The following is a 20,488-nucleotide window of genomic DNA, read 5'->3' as shown; positions in this document are numbered from 1 at the left end:
GGGTGACTGATGGCTCCTCTATGGGCAGACTCATCCAGACTTAATTACCCACAAGCCCCTCAGAGGGCAAATGCAGAGTGACCGGGGCATGCGCACTATGTCATCCCCTCTCCCCCTCTTGCTCCTTTAGTCCAGCATCGCTGAGTGGATTGTTAAAGCCCATCCACTGTCCTTTTTTTCACTATGTTACATAATAAAACCGCATTTGTTTTTTGGGCGGGTGTGGATGTGGGGGGTTCTTCCTTGGAAGAGGATGCGATTAGCATAAGTATTACCCCCACCCCCACCCCAGTTATTCCAGTTTAACCAGACTTCAAACCAGCAGAAATGTTCTTGTTAAATTTTCAGACAGACCAGCGGGGCCTCTGATTGGTCACAGTTAAGCTTCAGTGCTGCTGGCTAACAAAGTTTGTCATGCCCAAACACCCAAAGTGGTATTGTGAAAAAAACAAAACCCCAAACACGGGATTGTACACTCCAAATCAAGACAGAGGCTACTTGTATTCCTCCGCAAATGCCCTTGATGCAGCTCACACCCACACACAACACACCGGGATCGATTTGAAAATTTATTTTCATATAAAAAAGACACTATGAAAACATTAGAGGACTAATTTGTACAATCTTATGTATAAAAAGAACAAAAATGGAGAAAGGGATGAGTTTTCAGTAATAAACCAGGAATGTTGGATGGTTGTAGCAGTCGGGTTAACACTGAAGCATCAGGGTGGAGGGCGAAGGTGAACATGGGGTGGGGGGTGGGGGGGTTAAGTTGGCTTGAACATGGAGTTGAGTTGCAAATTTTCTCTCCTTAGCTTTGTACTTGTTTGTGTGGGTTGATTCTTGTAAGACTGACAGGAAGAAAAATTGAGATGGCATTCTGACCGGCATCTTCTCGTGGTTAAATATGCATCGCAGAAGAGGAAAACGTTGAAGATTCGAAATGTTAAGACCCAAGATGAATATCTCAATCAGACAGGCAGCGTCTCACTTACCGTTTACTCCGAGAAGAAAACTTAAAAGCCATTCATCACCGCGCCTGAAGCTGTTCACGCCGCAATAAACAAATCGGGGAGGGGGGCTGTATCAAAACGTCACATTGTGTGAAAATCAAACCTGACTATTGTTGTGGGTTTCTGATGGGAAGGGGGGGGGGGGTCTACAAATGATTGGTTTCTCATGGACTCACATGGGGGCCTGGCAGACAGTCGCTTTGTTCTGTTGGACACACTGTGCAGTAGATCTGGAAAAGCAGAGCCTCCTCACAGAAGGTCAGGTGAATGTGACCTTAGCTCGGCAACTTGGGATCAAACCTATCTCGCTCCTCTGAGAGAGGGCGAGCTGTAGGTTTGCTTATCGGCTGATTAACTTGAAAGGTTAGGAGGGCCGCGCTCTTGTCTCACCATCTGCGCTGTGCTGCTCTACTACCACATTAGGGATCTTTAAACAGATGGTTTGAGGGCTGCATTGGAAAATGTCAGGACAAATCGCCATCCCCGGATAATTACTGTTTTTGAGCGCTCCCCTTCCTCGGCATCTCTGCCTGCCTCTGGCTTTTTTTCTTTTTTGCTGTGTATATTTAGAACTTTCCTCCTCGGCTACCATTTTTCTTCGTTTCTTCACCCATAAGCTGTCTCTATTTTTTTTTCTATCCACACTGTTAGATTAATGGCAGCTGCTTTGAACATAGACAGAAAAGTTATGGAGCTATCATTTGAATTCATCCTGCACTCTCTGACACTTTCTCTCTGCTGGTGTGTGGAGGACTGATGTGCTAATGTAGCAGCAGCAGAAAACTGGTCGTCCTTTTGTAACCGCTGAAGTACGGAGGTAGAATGTCAAGCAGAAAACATCACCATCGGCTCCTCTTCAGTCTGACACCTTGTAGCCTTATAACCTGTGATTCCCTCCCCGTCTTTCTGCGAGCGGGGAATTACATATCTCTGCTCTGCTGCTAGACTTCATGCCTTCTAGGAGCACGACACTGAGTGGGCAGAGTGAGCAACAGAGGAGCGGCGCTGTAAGCAAAGAAAGGCATGTTTGTAGAGCTCGTGATGAAGTCCTCGGATCGTGTGATGTCTTATTACTGGATTCAAAATCCTCCTCAGGTCATTTGAAGCTAACAGAGGTTTTTTGACTGGGGGAAACTGATCAATTCTTCACTCTAAAGCAGCACATTTCTCAGGATCTCAAAAGCATTCCTTGTAGGCAGAAGTGCCTGAGATATTCTTCTTTTCTGGCTTTACTATGACTGGTGATGGTTGAAATGGAGTCAGATATTTAAGTCTTATACTACTCTTTTCTTTAAGCAGCAGAGGGGAAAAGAAGGAGATGCATGAATCTGCATGAGTCGCATCCTTTTTTGTTCCCTCTATTGGGGGCAGTGGGCGGGGGATCTCACGTGGTGCACATTATGTCAGAAAGCAAGCTCACATTTATGTGCTGTGTAACTGTTTACAGGAAATAAAACAAATAGATATATAATAAGAATGAAAAAGCATCACAAGCACAAACCCAACCAAATTCTCCAAATGAATCGATTCTTTTTTCATCAATGGGACCATAGAACACAACTCGGTTGGTAGTTATTTGTTTCAGTCGTGTTATTTTTCCTGTAGGGGAGGACATTTGTTTTTTATTTTGGGGAACCAAACCATAAAAAAACATACCGAGTGAAGGAATGTGATGTTAACACAAAGAGTGCGATAGGAACGGGTGAATAAAAGTGTTGAAATGAAACCTGAAAAACAGAAGAGAAGATGGCACATATCATCGAGAGGCTCTGTCCCCACCCTCCGCCCCCACCCGCCCCCACATTCCCTGTCCGTTCAAATAAGAAAAAAAGAAAAGAAAAAAGGAATAGATAAAGACTGACCAATTTGATTCTCAAGGGGGAAAGCAAATTGAGAACAGGGTGCCTTGGAAGGGAGGAGGAGGAGGGGAGGCTACCCAAGTGTGAGAAACCTCAGTGAGATCTTTTCCCCTTGCTATAAAACAAATATCTCCCACCCCCACCTCAAAGTCATGAAACAATTGAAAGAGGTTATCTTTTTTTATCTTCTCCAGAATAAAATCAAGACAATTTCTCGGAAATAAGTTTCTCATAGTTTTTTTTTCTTTTTTCTTTTAAAGTTCATTTAAAAATCTTCTCTTTTTTAATCAGTCACAGACATGTCAAGCCCCTGTTCTTTCTTTTCAATAGTCTTTGCGAAAATATAGAGTAGAACAGTCTTCTTTCCATGTCTGTCCGCTGCAGCAGTAAACATACACTATGGGATCCGACAGAGCACATCGCAGGAGATGGGGAGGCGGGGAGTAGTAGAGAGTGTGTGTGATCCTTGCAGAGAACTCGTGTACCTATGTATAGCTTTTCAGTAGTCCGGTGTCTCTGTGTGCATCTGCACCTCGGCACGAGAGAGCGTGTCTGTTTCAGTGGGTGTCTTCACACGTCTGCGTGTCTTCACACTTCAGTCTGGAAGTCTCCCTCGGATGAGTCGGGGGTGTTAGCCGAGGACGAGTCCCAGTTTTTATTGTGCAGTTCCATCCGGTCCTTCTGCTCCCCGGGCACGATGGACAGCTCGGGGGTCATGGTCTTGAAGCTGTCCCAGGAGCTTTGGTCCTCTGGGGTTGACTTGTCCTAAGAGAGAAGAAGGACAAAGAGAGGGGGCAGGAGGACGACCATGTTAGGAAAATTCTGAAAACGCTTTCATGCCGTCTGATGGAGAATTACATTTTACAAGATAATATTATCCCCGTATCTTTTCCTAATTACAGGCTACAACTAGCACTCATCTGCTTAGTTTAGTGTAAATAAAGAAAAGAGGAAAAAAGAAGAGGAAAAGGAGGTTGATGACCAATGAGTGATAAGCAACATGCTTATCACTCATAAAAAGGTCTACCGAGTGTAATTTGTGCAAAAACTGAAGTGTAAATGTAATTTCACGAGAGAGATGTTTTAGCAGAGCACACGCACCACCCTAGGAAGTTTGTTTAACGACCAGAGCAATAACCGCGTTTCACGAGATATCAGAAGTGCAATATTTTTCAGCCTGTGTACCCGCTGTATCTGTGGGTAACACAGTCGTCATGTAAAATAAATGATCGCCACCAGCACAGGGGAGCGCTGACGTTTGGTTTTACCGGCAAATAAAATGATTTCGATAATTAGACTGAACTGTTGAGTTGTTTACCGTCCGTGTGATCTTGTAACCGCTCTCGTTCCTTGCCAAGTTGGACTTGTAGCGATTACTCTTGGCCAGTACCAATCACTGATGGATGTAATCTCACTGCTTGTTTCATTTTTTTCTCTCTTTTTTTTTTGATATATGTGTATATCAACACGATAACAGCTTCTGGGGCTTCCTGGTGACAGGATTTACATTTTTCGTACTTTTTTCCCTAAACTAACAAGCTCATGCCTTCTGCTTCTGGGTCTGTGATGCTCTGTTTTTCTCTCGCTGCCAATTATAGCATATTGGCTTATCTGTACATCCAATATCTGAATTTGGATTTATGATTGTGGGACAGATCTGAGCTCATAAATCTGGCTCTGATATTACATCACTGACCTTCAACAGCTTCTCCCCCTGCCTTCATCTAGTCTTCATTCAGACTTCAAAGTAAAAAATACAGCAACAGGGATATATGATGAGTTTGCCAGTACAATGTTAGATACACTCACCAGCCACTTTGTCAAGTACACCTGTTCAACTGCTCATGAACACAAATATCAAACCACACAATCACATGGCAGCTATTCAGCAATCCGAGACCATGTCTGCATGCCTAAATGCTATTAAGATTTTTCTGCAAAAAAATACTCTGGATTTACAGAAAACATTCCAAAAAAGAGAAAATATCCAGGAGCAAAAATGCCTTGTTGATACCAGAGGACACAGGAGAATGGTGAGGATCCTTTGAGTTGATAGGAAGGCAACAGTAACTCTCATAACTGCCCGTTACAAATGTGCAAAAGAGCCTTGCTGAATGCACATTATGTTGTGCACCTTGATACAGACGGGGATACAGCAGCAGAAGCTCACTCCTGTTAGCTAACATCAGGAAACTGAGGCTACAATTTGCATGTAATCACTAAAATTGGACAACAGAAGATAGGAAAATCGTTGCCAAGTCTGAATTGTTTCTTTGTCAATTTCTGCTTCTGATATTTGGACGGTCGGGTCAGAATTTGGTGTAAACAGCATGAATCCATACTGCCCTGTATCATCTCACTGATTGTGGTGTAATATTGGAGGGGATATTTTGCATCACTGAAACATCACAGTATATTTGAGTATAGTTGCTGACCGTGTCAGTCCCTTTATGAACACAGTGTACTCATCTTCTGATGGCTGCATCCAGCAGGATAACACACCAGGTCACAAAGCTCAGATCATCTCAAACTGGCTTCTTCAACATGACAGTGAGTTCATTGTAGTCACTGGCCTCCACAGTCAGCAGATCTCAATCAATTAGAGCATCTTTGGGATGTGGTTGAACAGTAGATTCACATCATTGGTGTGTGCCTGACAGAGCAGATCTGCAGCAACTGTGTGATGCTATCATGTCAACATGGACCAAAATCTCTGAGGAATGTTTCCAGCACCTTGTTGAATCTATGCTATGAAGAATTAAGGCAGTCCAGTCGGCAACACAGTATGTGCAAGGTGTACCTAATAAAGTGTCTGGTGAGCATAATTAAATCAAAGAAATACGAATAATAGGAATACGAAAATCGGGAAAATGTTTCAAAAAAATCCTGTAAAAACAATTCAATGGGAACATTTTATTTAGCCTGCAGGGAGTTTTGGAGACGGATACACCGCAACATTCAACAAATCAACAAACAAATTTCTTAGCACTGCACTTACAGGGTTGTAACAGTGCACTAAATTAGCATTTCCATATGAACCTTGATTTCCAAGTTTTGATATGGGTAAGTTGCACAGATAAAAAAAAAAACCATATATATATATATATATATATATATATATATATATATATATATATATATATATATATATATATATATATATATATTTTGTCCATTTCAAGTCTCACTGTAAAGGTTCTTGCACTGATTGTTGCATATTACCATCAACAGAAGACAGTGACATTTACTCTCAAGTGAAGATTAAGGAACGTGGACAAGATTTCAGTAGTTACCTATCAAAAATGCTACCTCTGCTACCTCTGATGTGTGCCATTTGCAGAAATGGCACACATCTTCTGTCTCCTAACTCTCTAAACCAGAAATAAACTCACAAAAAGCATGAAAGCTTTTAAGCACGGGGTCTGTGATGGAAGCGTGCGGCCTGCAGATGAGCCCGCCATGCATGTAAAATACATGTCGGGGGATTAGCCAAAAAATGGAATTAGAGGAGGTGGCATTATTCATCAGATAAGGGGCATTATTCAAATTGGACTCGTTATCTCCCAGCAATCTCACACAGTGATTTCACAGACACAAACGGGGAAAGACACCAGGGATCGCTGGAACAAATGACTCTTGGTGGAGCAAAAACATACAAAGACAAAAGAACAAGGTGGACCACTTGTGATGCTTTCCAGACACAATGAATCCAGCTGCTTTGTTCTTACTGAGCTGGAAATTCATCTTCTAAAATAATCATTCAGAAGATGAATATTTAAAGTATTTTCACTGGTCATCTTGAGAGTAGATGCCCGTCTGGACATATAATTAAGAAGAGAGAGAGCTCTACCGTTTCTGTTCTTCATCACCACCTCCCAGTAGCTCTCTTGCAGCTTTCACTTTTTTGTTTTGTTTTCCACAATCTTACCTTTGCTTTATTTCAGAAACTCCTCTGAAGTACTCACATATAACTCATTTTGAGTTATTCACACCCTCAGTCCCTGTCTGTCTCCACACACACACACACACACACACACACACACACACACGACTCATTGATCTGCAGTTGCACAGCACTCCCCCCCCCCACCCCCCACCCCACCCCCTCGCAGTGTGTGTTGATCGTTGCTGAGGCGCTAGGGGGCAATATCTGCCTGATTATCATTCTCCCTGCGTCACAGCTTGACAGTTGGTAAAATGAATACAAAAGGCATAATCTAGGAGCCAATTTGCATGCTAAATGCTGGCGAAGGAACAGTTTGTAATGCAGGACTGTGGGTAAAGCTGCAGTTAAGCCCAACTTTATCCCTGGGAGACTAGGTTAACGCGATTGTGCTGCTACTGCGTGTCTACCCCTTCCCGTTCACCATCTCTGCCTGACTCCGTTCCCTCCTTGCCCTCGAGCCCCATCTCATCCCTCTCTCTTTGCCAGAAACCCCCTCTACTTACACTCGATGAGTTCTTTTCACCGCCGGCAGACGAAATGCTCCATCGCTTTTCCCTCTGTGGTGATGAAATGGGAGGGAGAAGACAAGGACAGGGTGAGAGGGAGAGAGAGAGAGGAGGACAGAGGAGGAGGGAGTGGGGTGAGGGGGAGGTGGGGGGTGAGGATCACCGTCACTGACAACTCTGCCCTGAAACAACAGCATTGTTCCCACACCTTCATCAGGTGAGCAGGCAGTTGTTGCTTTGAGCTTACACCTTACCCCTCGTTTCTCCCCGTCTCCATCTCTCTCACCAGCTCTCACGAAAAAAAAAAAATATATATATATAACACACTCACACACACACATCATGCACACATGGACAGAAACAGTGCAGACAGTGATCAATGTCAGCATGGTTACAGTTGAAATGTGTTGGAACAGCCTATATTTTCAATATCCTGATCCGTCAGTGCTTAGAGGTGAACTGTGAATGCGAGGACAGAGTGAAAGAAAAGACTCTACATGCTACACAGCTGACAGTAACTAACAGTAACTACGACTACTATATAAGGGATGCGAGTATGAGTATAATCTCATTCTTGAAGCCCTCCTGCACAGTGCTGGAGGGCTTTGAAGCTCATGTTTTTGGAATGATGTTGAAAGAAGATAAGTAATCTGGTTATTAGTGCAAGGAAATGCTATCTTCGCTATCTGCATTATTGATTTTACACTGTAGGTGTTAACATAGCACATAAAAAAAGTTCAAGCTGGGCTATAAAGTGGACGCTGCTGACTCTGAAGGTTCTGCCTTTGGCTCAAATACATAAACCGTGTTTCCCCGGCTGTAACGTTGCAATGTTATCCTTCTTTTTTTTTTTAGTCCAAAGGCGTCTGGCATTGGAGTTCTCTTGGTTATTGTGCTGACAGATCAGCAGCTTCATACAACTATGTGTTTATGCCACGGTGAGCTTGAGGTGGGGACTCATTATTTGGACTCTAACTCCCAGCCCGCCTCAGGAACGGCCCCAGATTGATTCCCAGCAGCAGTTAATATCGAACATATTGACTCAAGCTTTTCTTTTTTATCCTACATAGTTTTAAGTTTCTGCAAAAAGTTTGCAAAACACCCAATTCTATGTTCGTATTTATTCTTTTCTTTCTCTATAAAATAGTGAATTGCACAGCTTTCTTTCAGGGAGAGCTTCGCAGAGTTTGTGTGGGTGTTTGGAAGTGTGTCTTGATGTGTGTGACTAGATAAAAAGATGCAAAAATGGTGCTGCTTTGTTAGATTAAAGAGTCTTCCCCTTTAATGTCAAAAAACCACTGTTCAGGAGTCAGATTTACTGTTTCTTTCTTCGATCATGTCAATATAAGCTGTGAGCAAAATCTTGTCTTGGGCATGTCCACACTTTTTCTAGCTGTTTTCAGATCACTCCCAGGAAGTCCCATTATAATCATATTGAACTGTGATGCTGTTACGGCCCCTTATTTCCTGGATGTGACAGACTGTGATCGCACCATGGATCTCCATATCTGCGCATAGAGCAAACAAATCCTATTTTAAACCACCCACAATTCTTATGGAGGATGATCACTGGTTATAACAGCTGGTTCTCCAGCACCAACCGTGCAGCTTTCATGTCTTGATGCACGCTCAATCATCCAGGTACGGAAATAGCGCAAAGTGGATTCTGTTGCAGCGTTTTCAGTGGGAGAAACTGAAAACTGAACTACCTTTGACATGAAGCCAACATTACAGAGACACAAGGGCAACTGGTCATAACGAGACTTCCGGGGAGTGCCCTAAAAACAGCAATCATGCTGAAAGTGGTCCAAAGTGCACAAGAAGACTTTGATATACCTTATTTATATGCGTCAAAAGCCACTAGAAAAGCCAAGCATATTAGGGTTTAGGCAATAGGTTAAACTTAATGGACCATTTCTGAAGGCTGAATTTATGGCTCATTTTTCTTACATGCTTCAGTCATGATAATGAGTACCTTCATATTTCTGCCTTTCATCAATCAAAATGGCAATTTGCGATTAAACAACTACCCTTTAAAAGCCGAGTTTATGCACAATCAGTGCTCACAACTGTACCAAACAATACAGGTTTACATACCTTCGCAATTTAGCACACAAAAGCAACTCACCTGCAGCGCTCCACTGCTGTTTAATGAGGAATCATGGGGGTCCTGAAATGTACTTTCCATTATATTTTTGCAGATACAGCAGGGGAAAATTGAACTCATGTTGCTACTAGCACTGCAATACCCCAAATACACCTTCTAACGCTGGGTAAAGAGGTTGAAGCCAGAAAGCAGAAAATTTTGCCCTGCACTTAAAAGTTTCAGGCAAGCTATGAGGTAGAAAACGCTACAAGCTGCAAGCACAACAAAGCAAAGTGAAGAGAACACGTAGGGAGTCAGTGGGAGGGTACGCACTCAAACAATGCTACAGCACAAACATCTAAGGCCATCTCTAGAAGCCTCTGCTACAATGTTGGTGGATGAGGCCCACTCTCTGCCACTCAGAACTCCCCTCATTTGGACTGTGGAATTGGAAATCGTGTCTGAGTGTGGGTGAGCAATGTGGCAGGCTGTCTCTGGGAGATGACAGGTGGGTTGTGGGTAAGTGGGTTAACTTTACCTTTGTTGACTTGGATGCCCATGGTTCTGCTGACTGTCTGGCTACATTCAAACTGGGACATGACAACAAGCATGCAACACAAAGCCCAGTCAGCAAACAAAGGACATAAAACAGGAAGAAAAAAAAAAAAAGAGAAATCAATAAAATGTTGTAGTAAGGCAAAGAAAAGACACTGAGAATTAGGTTCTTGACATGTGTGAATACATAAATAAACTCAAACTGTGACTGGACATGAAGAGAACTGAAATCACAGTTAAACAAGAACAAAATGAAAGTAACATCAAACAATGCAGGAGCAGATTGAGTGGATGCCAGAATACAACGGTCATTTGCATCTATCAGTGGGCTTCAGGGTCACTGAACCGGACCTTGCCTGTTTCAACATTTCTGTGTGTTTATTTCATTATATCATCAAGGTAATGACTGAATCTAGATTGCCTATTCACCACTGGCATAATATATTAGGTGTTAGGGTTGGGAGGGGGCAAAAATTGTCCATGCATAGCAGTCCTTAGCACCGTTTACCCCCTTAGCTGGGAAAGAATCTGTGTCACAAGTAATAAGGCCCTTCAAAGGAGCCAAATTTGGAGAATGTAGGGTAAATAAATTCCATTAGTGTAACACATTGCAAACAAACGAGCAATCAGACACACAGGCTTGGTTTGCTGCTGCTGTCTGGGCCTCTGCAATCCAAGGCCACTGCTTCTATAGAGAAAACAGTTCCAGCATGTGATTTGGACCTTTTCACCTCCCTTTAATTGGCCCAAGGACACTAAATGAGCTAAATTAGTATTGTGCCTGTTGGTGCACGAAGCCAGTGTAAGGCTTGTTCCGCCTGGACTACCCGTCCCCTCATTAGGAGCCACTGATAGAGCCAGTGTGCTAACGCTATACTTCGCCAAGTGTTCAGTTTTCATGGGCAATTTGTGTGGAAGGATGAAAACAGCTGATGAATTTATACTCGGCATGGAGAAGGGGAGGAGGAGGCAAGGAAATAATTAAAAACAAGCTAATGAGAGGAATTAATTATTCAATTAATGCCTGAAACGTGACACCCAGGGCTGAGTTTAGAGGGAGGAATGGGAAAATGAGGGAGACAGCGAGAGGGAAAATGTCAAGCTGCGAGGACGAATAGAGGGGAGAATGAGATATGAAGAGGAAGAAGAAGGGAGGACTTGCTTTATTGCTGGAATGTGAAATTGAAACTCCTTAGCTTAATGCCGGCAAATTGACTATTGAGACCTACGGGGTTTGCAAGTGCAGGCAAATTGCCCTAACTGAGTCAACAAAAATTGGCTTCTTTGTCATTTAAAATTATACATCTTCATTTTACGTGACACATTCCCGGAGCTTGCACATTACCCTGGCTAAATTTCCCTACAGTGGCCTCAAAACCTTGCTGGAATATCAATAAATATCACTAAGACAGCACCCAAGTCTCACCTCACTTTAATGGAGAAGGCTAATGGAGTATCCTCCTAGACAGACTATGCACCAATATGCTTCCATATGTAGCCTAACAGACAAGGATTTCATCGTGTAATTCTCACACATCCCTACAGCCATTTCAGGCTGAATTGCTACATGCTTTCATAATCGAAAATTTGCCGTTCCTGCTCTGATCTAGCATCAGTAAAAAAATAAAATAAAATAAAAAAACAAAGCAAGGCTTGTTTTCTCTCTGTCTCTGTCCCTCGCTTCTCCTTTTTCCTTCCCGCTGCGTTCTGCGTAAGTCCTCGCTGTCTATCAGGAGAGGGAAGCCAATCCACGCTTCATTTAATCAAGAACACAGCAGACGATGGGATGGAAATATAACCCATCTGAGAGCTAAAAAATACATCAGCCAAGTCATTATGCAGTGGAAGCGCTCTTTCTCACACTCACACACCCACCGTCCATCCCACACACAGCGAGGCACAACACTGCATCATTGGGCACTGCATGCAAATTTGTGTTATGACCTTCTGAACTCTGTGGAATGGATAGAAAATGACAGGCTAACTCCACAGTGACAGAGGCCAAGAAGCTGTTCTAAATCTAAACATTAGTGTAGACACTAATGCTAATACATACTGTGTTACACGCTCTCTGTCTTTTAGTAACCCCACTGACTCCATTTGTATCCTGCCTCGTTTGTGGAATGCACAATGAAACTACACTCCATCCATCTGCTAGCCATATGGCCCCAGTCAGAGCATCTACTGTACTTAAAACAGAGTAGGATTTGAATTTGTTTTCATCATTAGCATTAATGTGAAGGCCCACTTTCTGTCCACTTCAGCAGAGTGTAACACAAGTGTTATCACTGCAGATATCATTCTCATATGTGGGCAGATGACTTTGTAACTGTACAGAATAACCACTTGATTCCTGGTCAGTAACTGCTGTTCTTGGGTCAACAAAGCAAAATAACAGCTAACAATTTAAGACCAACTTGTACAACTCTCAAACCCCGTTCGCAGTTGCTATGTGTCTGCATTAAACAACGCATCAAAGAAGTAAGAGGAATACAATATACTGCCCTTAGTATTCACTCGTCGGCCTTTATATACATACAAATTTGAGTGGCATACAATTCTTAATCCATTGGGTTTAATATGATATCAGCTCAGAATAGCTTCAACTATTCTAGGAAGGCTTTCTTCAAGGTTTAGGCATTTTTTCTGGGAATTTTTGACACAAATGTTAGAGAGAAGTCCTGGCCTCCAGTCTCCACTCTAATTAATCCCAAAGGTTTTCTATCGGGTTTAGGTCACGACTCTCTGAGGGCCAGTCAAGTTCTTCTACACCAAACTCGCTTATCCATGTCTTTATAGACCTTTGTGCTCTCGTATGCAGTCATTTTGGAACACAAAGAGGCTATTCCCAAACTGTTCCCACAAAGTTGGGAGCACGAGATTGTCCAAAATGTCTTGGTATGCTGAACCTTTAAGAGTTCCTTTTCACTGGGACTGAAGCCCAACTCCTGAAAAACAACCCCACACCATACCAAACACCCCTTCCACCAAACTTTACACTTGGCACAGAGCAGTCAGACAAGTACCGTTCTCCTGACATCCACCAAACCCAGACCTGTCCATTGGATTATCAGATAGAGCATGATTCGCAACTCCATAGAATATTTTTTCTGCTCTAGAGTCCTGTGGTGCCATCCTATGTGCTTTCTGATGCTTTGGACTGCGCTTGTTGATGCAAGGCTTGGATGCAGCTGCTTGGCCATGGAAACCTATTCCATGAAGCTCTCTGACTCTGCATCCACTCACCTGGCTCTGTGATTTAACCTGGCCTACCACTTCTTAGATGAGTTGCTAATCATTTCCATTTCCTTAGAGCAGGGGTCTCGAACTCCAGGCCTTGATGGCCGGTGTCCTGCAGGTGTTAGATGTGTCCTTGATCCAACACAGCAGATTTAAATGGCTAAGTTACCTCCTCAACATGTCTTGAAGTTCTACAGAAGGCCTGGTAATGAACTAATCATTTGATTCAGGTGTGTTTACCCAGGGTGAGATCTAAAACCTGCAGGACACCGGCCCTCAAGGCCTGGAGTTCGAGACCCTTGCCTTAGAGTAACCAATTTTTTCACAAATGTTTGTAGAAGCAGCCTGTATGCTTAGGTGCTTGACTTTACACTGTGGCCATGGAAGTGATTGGAACACTTATATTCAATAATTTGGATGGTTGAGTGAATACTTTTGGCAATATAGTGCATATGCTTGTGTTAGGCTGAAAAAGACATTAGGAGTGTTTCTGATGAGTTTTTCAATAGTATATGCAACACAGAGCCAAATTTAAATTTATTTTCAGACTGCGGGAGTATGTCTGCTAGCTTCAGAACGGATAGACAAGGTGATCTTCAGCATGGAGGTTAATGGGGACTCTTGCAGCTGTCTGTCTGGCTCCTACTTCTTTCCAGTCACATATTTCCTATCCTTTTCAGTCTATTAAGTAGAATGCTTATTCAGCCTCTGGACAGACATCTGGTAAATATAAGGATTACCAGATACCAGGTAGCACAGATTTAACAAGAATATGGCTGTATGAGATTGGAAGAAAAAGGAGAGACAAGAAAAGCAAAATCAGGAGTTTGAAGTGTGTTGATTCTATCTGTGAGGGTACATGTAATGCCTAAGACCACTGTAAGCCCACTGCACTTACATGGAAAATTGGATAAGATGTGAAAGCAAAAAAGAAATGTGTCCGTGTCTCTTTGTGTTTCTGATATCCACTCATCTCCCCAACACAGCCAACACAGAGCTCCTACCTGAAGAGAGCAAAATGAATCAGGTCTCTTCTGACCCCTTTTGCAATATTTTTCAGTGTTTCATCAGCACACATAAAAGTGCATAGCGTTTAGTCCTTTTTAGTGCATGAGTTTATGAACATAATATCATGGTTTATGAGGTGGTTATAAATCATTTTGGATGGGCTGTTGTCTTTACAGACTGGTTTATTATGTGGTTATGGTGTTTAGATCGTAAGATTTAACTCAGGCACTGAAAATGGACACAATGGACGCACCTTTTTTTCACAACATAAAAACATTACAAAATCAGGATATTAAGAAAAAAAGTTCACTCATGAACATCCAGTCCTGTATCACACCACTATACAAGTCCTGGACATCCGTCCAGATAAAGTCGCTCCAGATTTTCAATATGAAACTGCAAAGGGCTTAATGAAGGAGGAGGAATTAGCATTCATTATCTGAACGCTGAGGCATGAGGGTGTACGCGACGATGCACAGAACTGTTACACCACACCATACCACTGGGAAGGGGGGTTCAGCATAATATTAAGGTTCATCAAATACAGATACTTCACAATGAGGAAGCACCGACAGGTGGAAAATGAGCAGCTACAGGTAGTATAGTTTGACACCGTTTGTTTTACTGTAATTACACATGATAAATTCTTGCAGACCTGCAGCTAGTACCATGGTTGCTAAGTTTAATTCCTCCTTTAATGCTAACAGATCTGCTGTTAACATTCTTGTATTTTCTCAAAAAGTGGTACAAAAGATTTGCACAAAAGTATGCATTTCATTCCTGCTCTCAGCTGTCAAGTTTTTAAGATTAATTTGTAATTAGCTGTTTAAACTAGTCAAGTAACCTTCACATTTACTATCTAAATTAAACTAGATAATTAACTTGCCAACTCCGTTAGCTCTTTTAAACTCCTGTCTTGGGTTGGAACATTTCAGGTTTTAAAAGGAGAATATTTATGGGCACTGAATGTGCACTTTATGAAAACCTACAAGCTACATGTCCCAGAAAAAGGCTGGGTGTGTAAAATCTTTAGCATCATTGTAATACAGGTATTCCTACTATTCTCACCATGATAATAATGAATGTGTAATTTGTTACATTTTATTTTTAATGCTTCTGCAGGTGCAACGCTTTATTACTATGACATACTCCAACAGAGTTCAGGTTCATAAACCTGGTTCATAAACCTGAACTCTTACGCCTTCAAGGACAGCTTGTTCAGTGTTTCTTTTTATTGTTTTAGGCAATGCTCAGATACAGTATATACCAAGCTATCTTCTGTAATACAGCGGACAAATGGAAGGTCATCCATTCGCACTACTTATCAACATGTAAAGAAATCCAAAGCCTGACTAACCCAGTCACAGCTGATAAACTGCAATTGAGCAATTATTCTGGGGGGAGGAATTCAACCAGCAGACGCTTCAATGTGAAATGCACAAATGACTGTATGAAAACACAGCTTCAGGACAAAAGGTGGCAAACTATGAGGTACAAACTGTAGCATGTAGGTACATTGCCTACTTTAGCAGCATTAGAGGGGCTTTACACCACAAGGTTTATGTTGTTTTAGCACGTCTTACTTTGACTTTCTTTGTAAACCAGGGATGCTCTGCGAACTAGAGATGGCTCAGTGTTGTGCCTCGGTGGAGGGGGAGGGGGGACCTGTTGTGGGCGAACACCAGCCATGGTAGTTAGAAGGGCAACAGGGGTATTTAGGGTTCTGTTTAAAGCACTGTTTTATGATAACATTATGTAGGCAACTGGACCGAGGGGTTGCGATGAACTGGCCGACCTCCTTCATCATTAAAAAGGTGAGACACTCAATAGAGCCTGTCCTTAAGTGACAAAGTCAATTGGCCATATGAAGTTAAAGGTGAATTTCAACTTCCACGGTACTTTGGGTGTCCACCCGTGAGGAGATACCCTCGCGAAATGCCATTTTGTTTGCAATTAAATCACTCATGTAGGATATGTGAAAATCACTGTCACTCTGTCACACGCTGTAGAAGGGAGGTTATTAAAGTAATTATGAAACGATTATATCATTACTCATGGAGTAATTGTCTCCTAAACACAGTTTATGTGCTCCAAACACAGGCAGTGCATCACAGTGATCTCAAAACATAAAACGGATAAACACACAAACAAGAAGGAACAAGTGGACACACACACACACACAGAAACAAGTTATGGCCACATCCACACACAGAGAGGCATGCTGCCACACACGTAGGCTCTCTGATACGTGAGTGTATGAACGTGCACATCCGCTCGCACAGACTAGCACAAACCCCTCTCATCTCCATAATTACTGTATAGTCAGCATGTCCGTGTCTGGGGGTGACTCTCAAAGTGAGATGTTGACAATAGCAGAGCCGAATTCAAGCTGGGGCCTGTCAAAGACCTGACGCTGATAGCATTATCCGTGTAATTATTCGCAGTTAAGTGAACGGCCTACTTACTTTTAACATAATGGAATTGGAGGATTGAGCTGTACCGGTGCTGTCCTTTCACATCATAACTCGCGTGACGTCATTAACCAGGAGGAAATACGCGCGCCGATTTGACTTAATTATTTTAAACACGGGCCGTCTATTACTCGTGGCTGCTCTCTCGCTTCTTTTAACGTTCCGGGCATAATCTCAAAGCACACCTGAGCTCCCTCTGAAGCACATTAGCATGCTACGGCGCAACTGTTGTTAAGAGCCGCAGACTTCTAATATATGGCTTGCTCTTTTGCGAGCGCCTGCCATTTTTCTTCTCCTCCATAAAGTAGTTGCTTGGCATGCGCGAACGTGGAGTCAGCCAGCGCTTCTGAAAATCTTGATCAAGACGCAGAGCAAATGAGGAGTGAAGTAAAAGGCCGCTGCTCTGGCAATGGGAAACTGCAACATGTTTCCCTCTGTGTGTGTGTGTCTTCACAGCATGGGGAATATGAGAGATGTCAGACTAGCCTCTGTTCCTCCTCTGGCGGTGTAAATTAGATGTGAAACCAGCATACCATCGATGCCAGGGGAAAGTACACCTATCAAGGTTGGCTAACTCATCATGGCTCCACGCACTAAAGCGCAGCAGATGAGTGGAATGCAGGCGTGTACGCGTGTGTTTAAATCTTAATGAAAGTAGCCCTCTGAAGGTCAGCGCGGAGCAAGCGGGGGACTCTTTCGTCTGCTGCTAATGATGTATTAATGATTCACGGAGGCGTCTTTGTCTCATGTGCATAGGTGCCCACCCAGGCACCCCCCATGGACACATACCTCGTGGCCTGTGCAGGCACACACACACACATAGACACACACTTAAAAGAACATTTCCATACAGCACAAAGAAAATTAAACGGACACATTAGCCGGTTCGACACAAGCACAGACGAAACCATTTGTGCGTATGGACAGATGCTGTTGTTGTTTCTTTGTCTTTTATTTTCCCTTTCCTGTAATTAATTGTGGTGAGATAGTTTGGTAAGGAGTGACAAACAGTTTCACAGGTATTAAAACTGCAGCATTCGGATTTCATTAATCCGCTCTGATTGATTACCCCTCTGCTAAAAGCTCATGCGATCAACTCATTTGATAGGCTCTTAATAAGGCACCGAGCACAAGTGAAAATAAATGAGGTTCAGGCCAATTACATCAGGTACAAAAGTAATTTACAGTATGAAAGATGGAACAGAATGTGCCTCTAAAGAAATATTTATAAGGCAGTTAATGCTCAGTTCTTCGGGACTGTGATAATAAGTGTAACAATGAATTAATCAAGCGGCAATGAAAACACTGTATACAGTATTCACATTGCATTTAGATTTCCTTGTTAGCGCAAACAATGTTTTCACATTTCTAAGACAGCAATTTGCCATGAAAAAAGGAAACCATAATGAATACAGCTGCTTTCAAATCTACCTCATGTTTGTAAATGAGTGGGAGCTTTGCTCGGAATTTTTATGCCTATAATTGGCTGAAAGCTGCATTTACGAATAAATACAATGTCGCCACCACAGCGCTGATAATATTTAGTCATTGTTGACCACTTCCTTTGAAGCTAGTTATTGCGTCCCAGAAATGGCACGGAATGGGGGGTGTGGGGTGTGGGGGTTTAAGTATTGTATAGGATAGGAGGTGGAGGTGCACGGGTGCAGTGGGTTCCCATCCTGCCTCGGGGCAATGATCTTACCTTGAATGCGGACATGGCTGGGTCCCTGCTATACCTGTCTATGGTGTGGAACTTGGACGAGTGGTTGAGCTCATGGTACAGCTCAGAATGTCTTTTGCGAGTGTGCATCACTTTCTGGAAGGGAAGAAAGGAAGGGACAGCAGAAATGAAGCAAATAGAAACAAACCAAAAACAAAAAAAAAAAAAGAATGAAGGGAGGGAGAGCCGTGTAGGGACAGGCAGGGGGAATGAAAATGGGTAAAATGCTGAGGGACTGCAGTGATGCCAGCCATGAGAAGGGGGTTAGAGCGAGACACTGTCGATCGATTGCTGGCTCATGCTCATCCATTATCCACTTCCTCTGTCTTTAAGAATTTGGCAACTGTGAGTGCTGCAGAAGCGAGTCCTTTACATGAATATCTGGTGAAAATGAGTGACAAAAATGCCATTGTCACAGCCTGGTTCTTGCTAACTGGTGATCCTGTTAAATCAGGATTTCTTTTTTGTCAAACTCATTAAAAATCTAACAGATGGGCTAGAATTTAACTCTTACCCTCACTGAAATTATATTTGTCAAAAAACTGCCATCCCTGTGTTCCGAGTGTGGCTGTCCCGAAGGGAGTTAAACCCGGATCTGTAATTCTCTGACAGCGAACTGCATTTGTCAGTGCCACTGCTGTCTCTCCGTGCTAATGGGCAGTGCTGGAGCTGCTCGGCGGTAGCTAATCGTCAAAGCAGCTTGTGAGGTTGAAAGTGACACAGGGGCAGGATGCCAGCACTCACACCCGCACACTTACTGGCCAGTTGGCGCTTAGCACTGGCTCCAATTACTTCAGAGTGGGTACTCTCATCTCTGCTCAGTTAGAAGGTGCTACTATCTCCTTGACTTACTACAGTTTTAGGTTTTCAAGAATCTCAAATGTAACATACAAAATAAAGAACAATCAACACCGGTGCATTATAGAAAAGGTTGGAAGTAAGGTTGCACAAACAGAGCTTAAGGGCAATTTTAAGCTAAGTTCTTCAATGGACCTAGGCTCGTCCAGCTAGGCCAGTTTGTCATTCTGTAAGATAAGCTACCATCTTGCTATGACTATACATACATTTAGGCTTAGTTAGGACCAGGGTTTATTCAAAATCTGCATTATACTGGTACAGTTACAGTTGGTACCTGCTAGACAGTAGCCCCTGCCTTCACACGACTTTTCCAAGTCCATTCTAAAGACTGGAGCCAACTTAGCACTAAAGACCAGGCTTAGTAAATACCAGTTGGAGCAACTGGTCCCACCATTTTATAGTGTCCGAAATAAAAGAGGGGATATACCAAATTGATCGCAATGTTTTCTTATTGAATGCTCTTTCTTTCAAGATATCCAGCTTGAAGTCAAATACTAAAGAGTATAAACTTAAGAGTATAAGGTATTACTTTTCCTGAAACACATAATTAGATTTCTAATTTGTTTAAGTATTCAGTATATTCGTAAAAAAGAAGTTCGCTTTTGACAGTCTAAAGGGATGAGCCAACTCTATCAATGGAGAAAAAAAAAGCATGGTTGAAAATGGATTTACCTTTCATTAACTCATAGAAGTGTACACTTTGCTGTTTTAGAGGTTCTTCTATGTCTCTTTCTCAAAAATCAATAGTCAGTTGGTGTGAAAAGGGTTGCTTTCAAGGAGAGCCAGTTTCCTTGTTCATGCAGAAGCCACAGATGACTCCAGATAAATAGGCCAGATAAGTAAAATGATCAGCTGTAATCAGTGTTAGTAGCTTGTCCTCACTCATACCCTTTACGTTTAAATGTTATGTGTCCATGGCGGGAGGTGAATGTCCAGTCTCTGCATTGGCCAATACTCAAAGGAGTTCACAGGGAGGGTAGCAGTGTTACGAGATGGCTTGTATTTTATTGCATAGAGACTGGCGATTCACGGGACACTCGAGTCATTTTTAACACAAACATACTCACAGACACTGCCAAACCATCTCGTTCCAACAGATATAACCAGCAAACCAACTGCGGCCACATACGGTACGTGTCAACCCAGGACGGAATTACTAGTTTTTATCCAGACACAAGAAGCATTTTACTTTTGCTGTTTCTTCAACCAGGACCCCAAAAAAAAGA

The 20,488-nt window shown here is 42.6% G+C and overlaps 1 protein-coding gene across 12 annotated transcripts in view; it reads right to left on the bottom strand.

Moving 5' to 3' along the window:
* Nucleotides 1-556: 556 nt before the first annotated feature.
* The window catches only part of adgrb2 (adhesion G protein-coupled receptor B2), a 266,514-nt gene continuing 246,582 nt past the window's right edge, over nucleotides 557-20,488 (bottom strand). For 7 of the 12 annotated variants that reach the window (XM_085446299.1, XM_085446289.1, XM_085446291.1 and 4 more), the window contains 3 exons: nucleotides 18,387-18,500; nucleotides 7,322-7,375; nucleotides 557-3,637 (listed from right to left, as the gene is read on the bottom strand). In XM_085446299.1, the coding sequence (XP_085302425.1) occupies nucleotides 3,461-3,637; nucleotides 7,322-7,375; nucleotides 18,387-18,500 (345 nt within the window). In that variant the 3' untranslated portion in view covers nucleotides 557-3,460. Of the gene's footprint in view, nucleotides 3,638-7,321; nucleotides 7,376-9,948; nucleotides 10,001-18,386; nucleotides 18,501-20,488 lie in introns of all 12 variants that reach the window. The other 5 variants (XM_085446294.1, XM_085446300.1, XM_085446296.1 and 2 more) reach the window with 4 other exon arrangements.

This window comes from Copadichromis virginalis, linkage group LG22 (assembly GCF_057382275.1).
Source record: "Copadichromis virginalis isolate Kocher_CV1m ecotype Utaka linkage group LG22, C_Virginalis_male_GT1.1, whole genome shotgun sequence".
In the NCBI taxonomy this organism is placed as follows: domain Eukaryota; kingdom Metazoa; phylum Chordata; class Actinopteri; order Cichliformes; family Cichlidae; genus Copadichromis; species Copadichromis virginalis.
The sequence above is the reverse complement of the archived record's forward strand: the minus strand, read 5'-3'. Positions and strand labels throughout refer to the sequence as shown.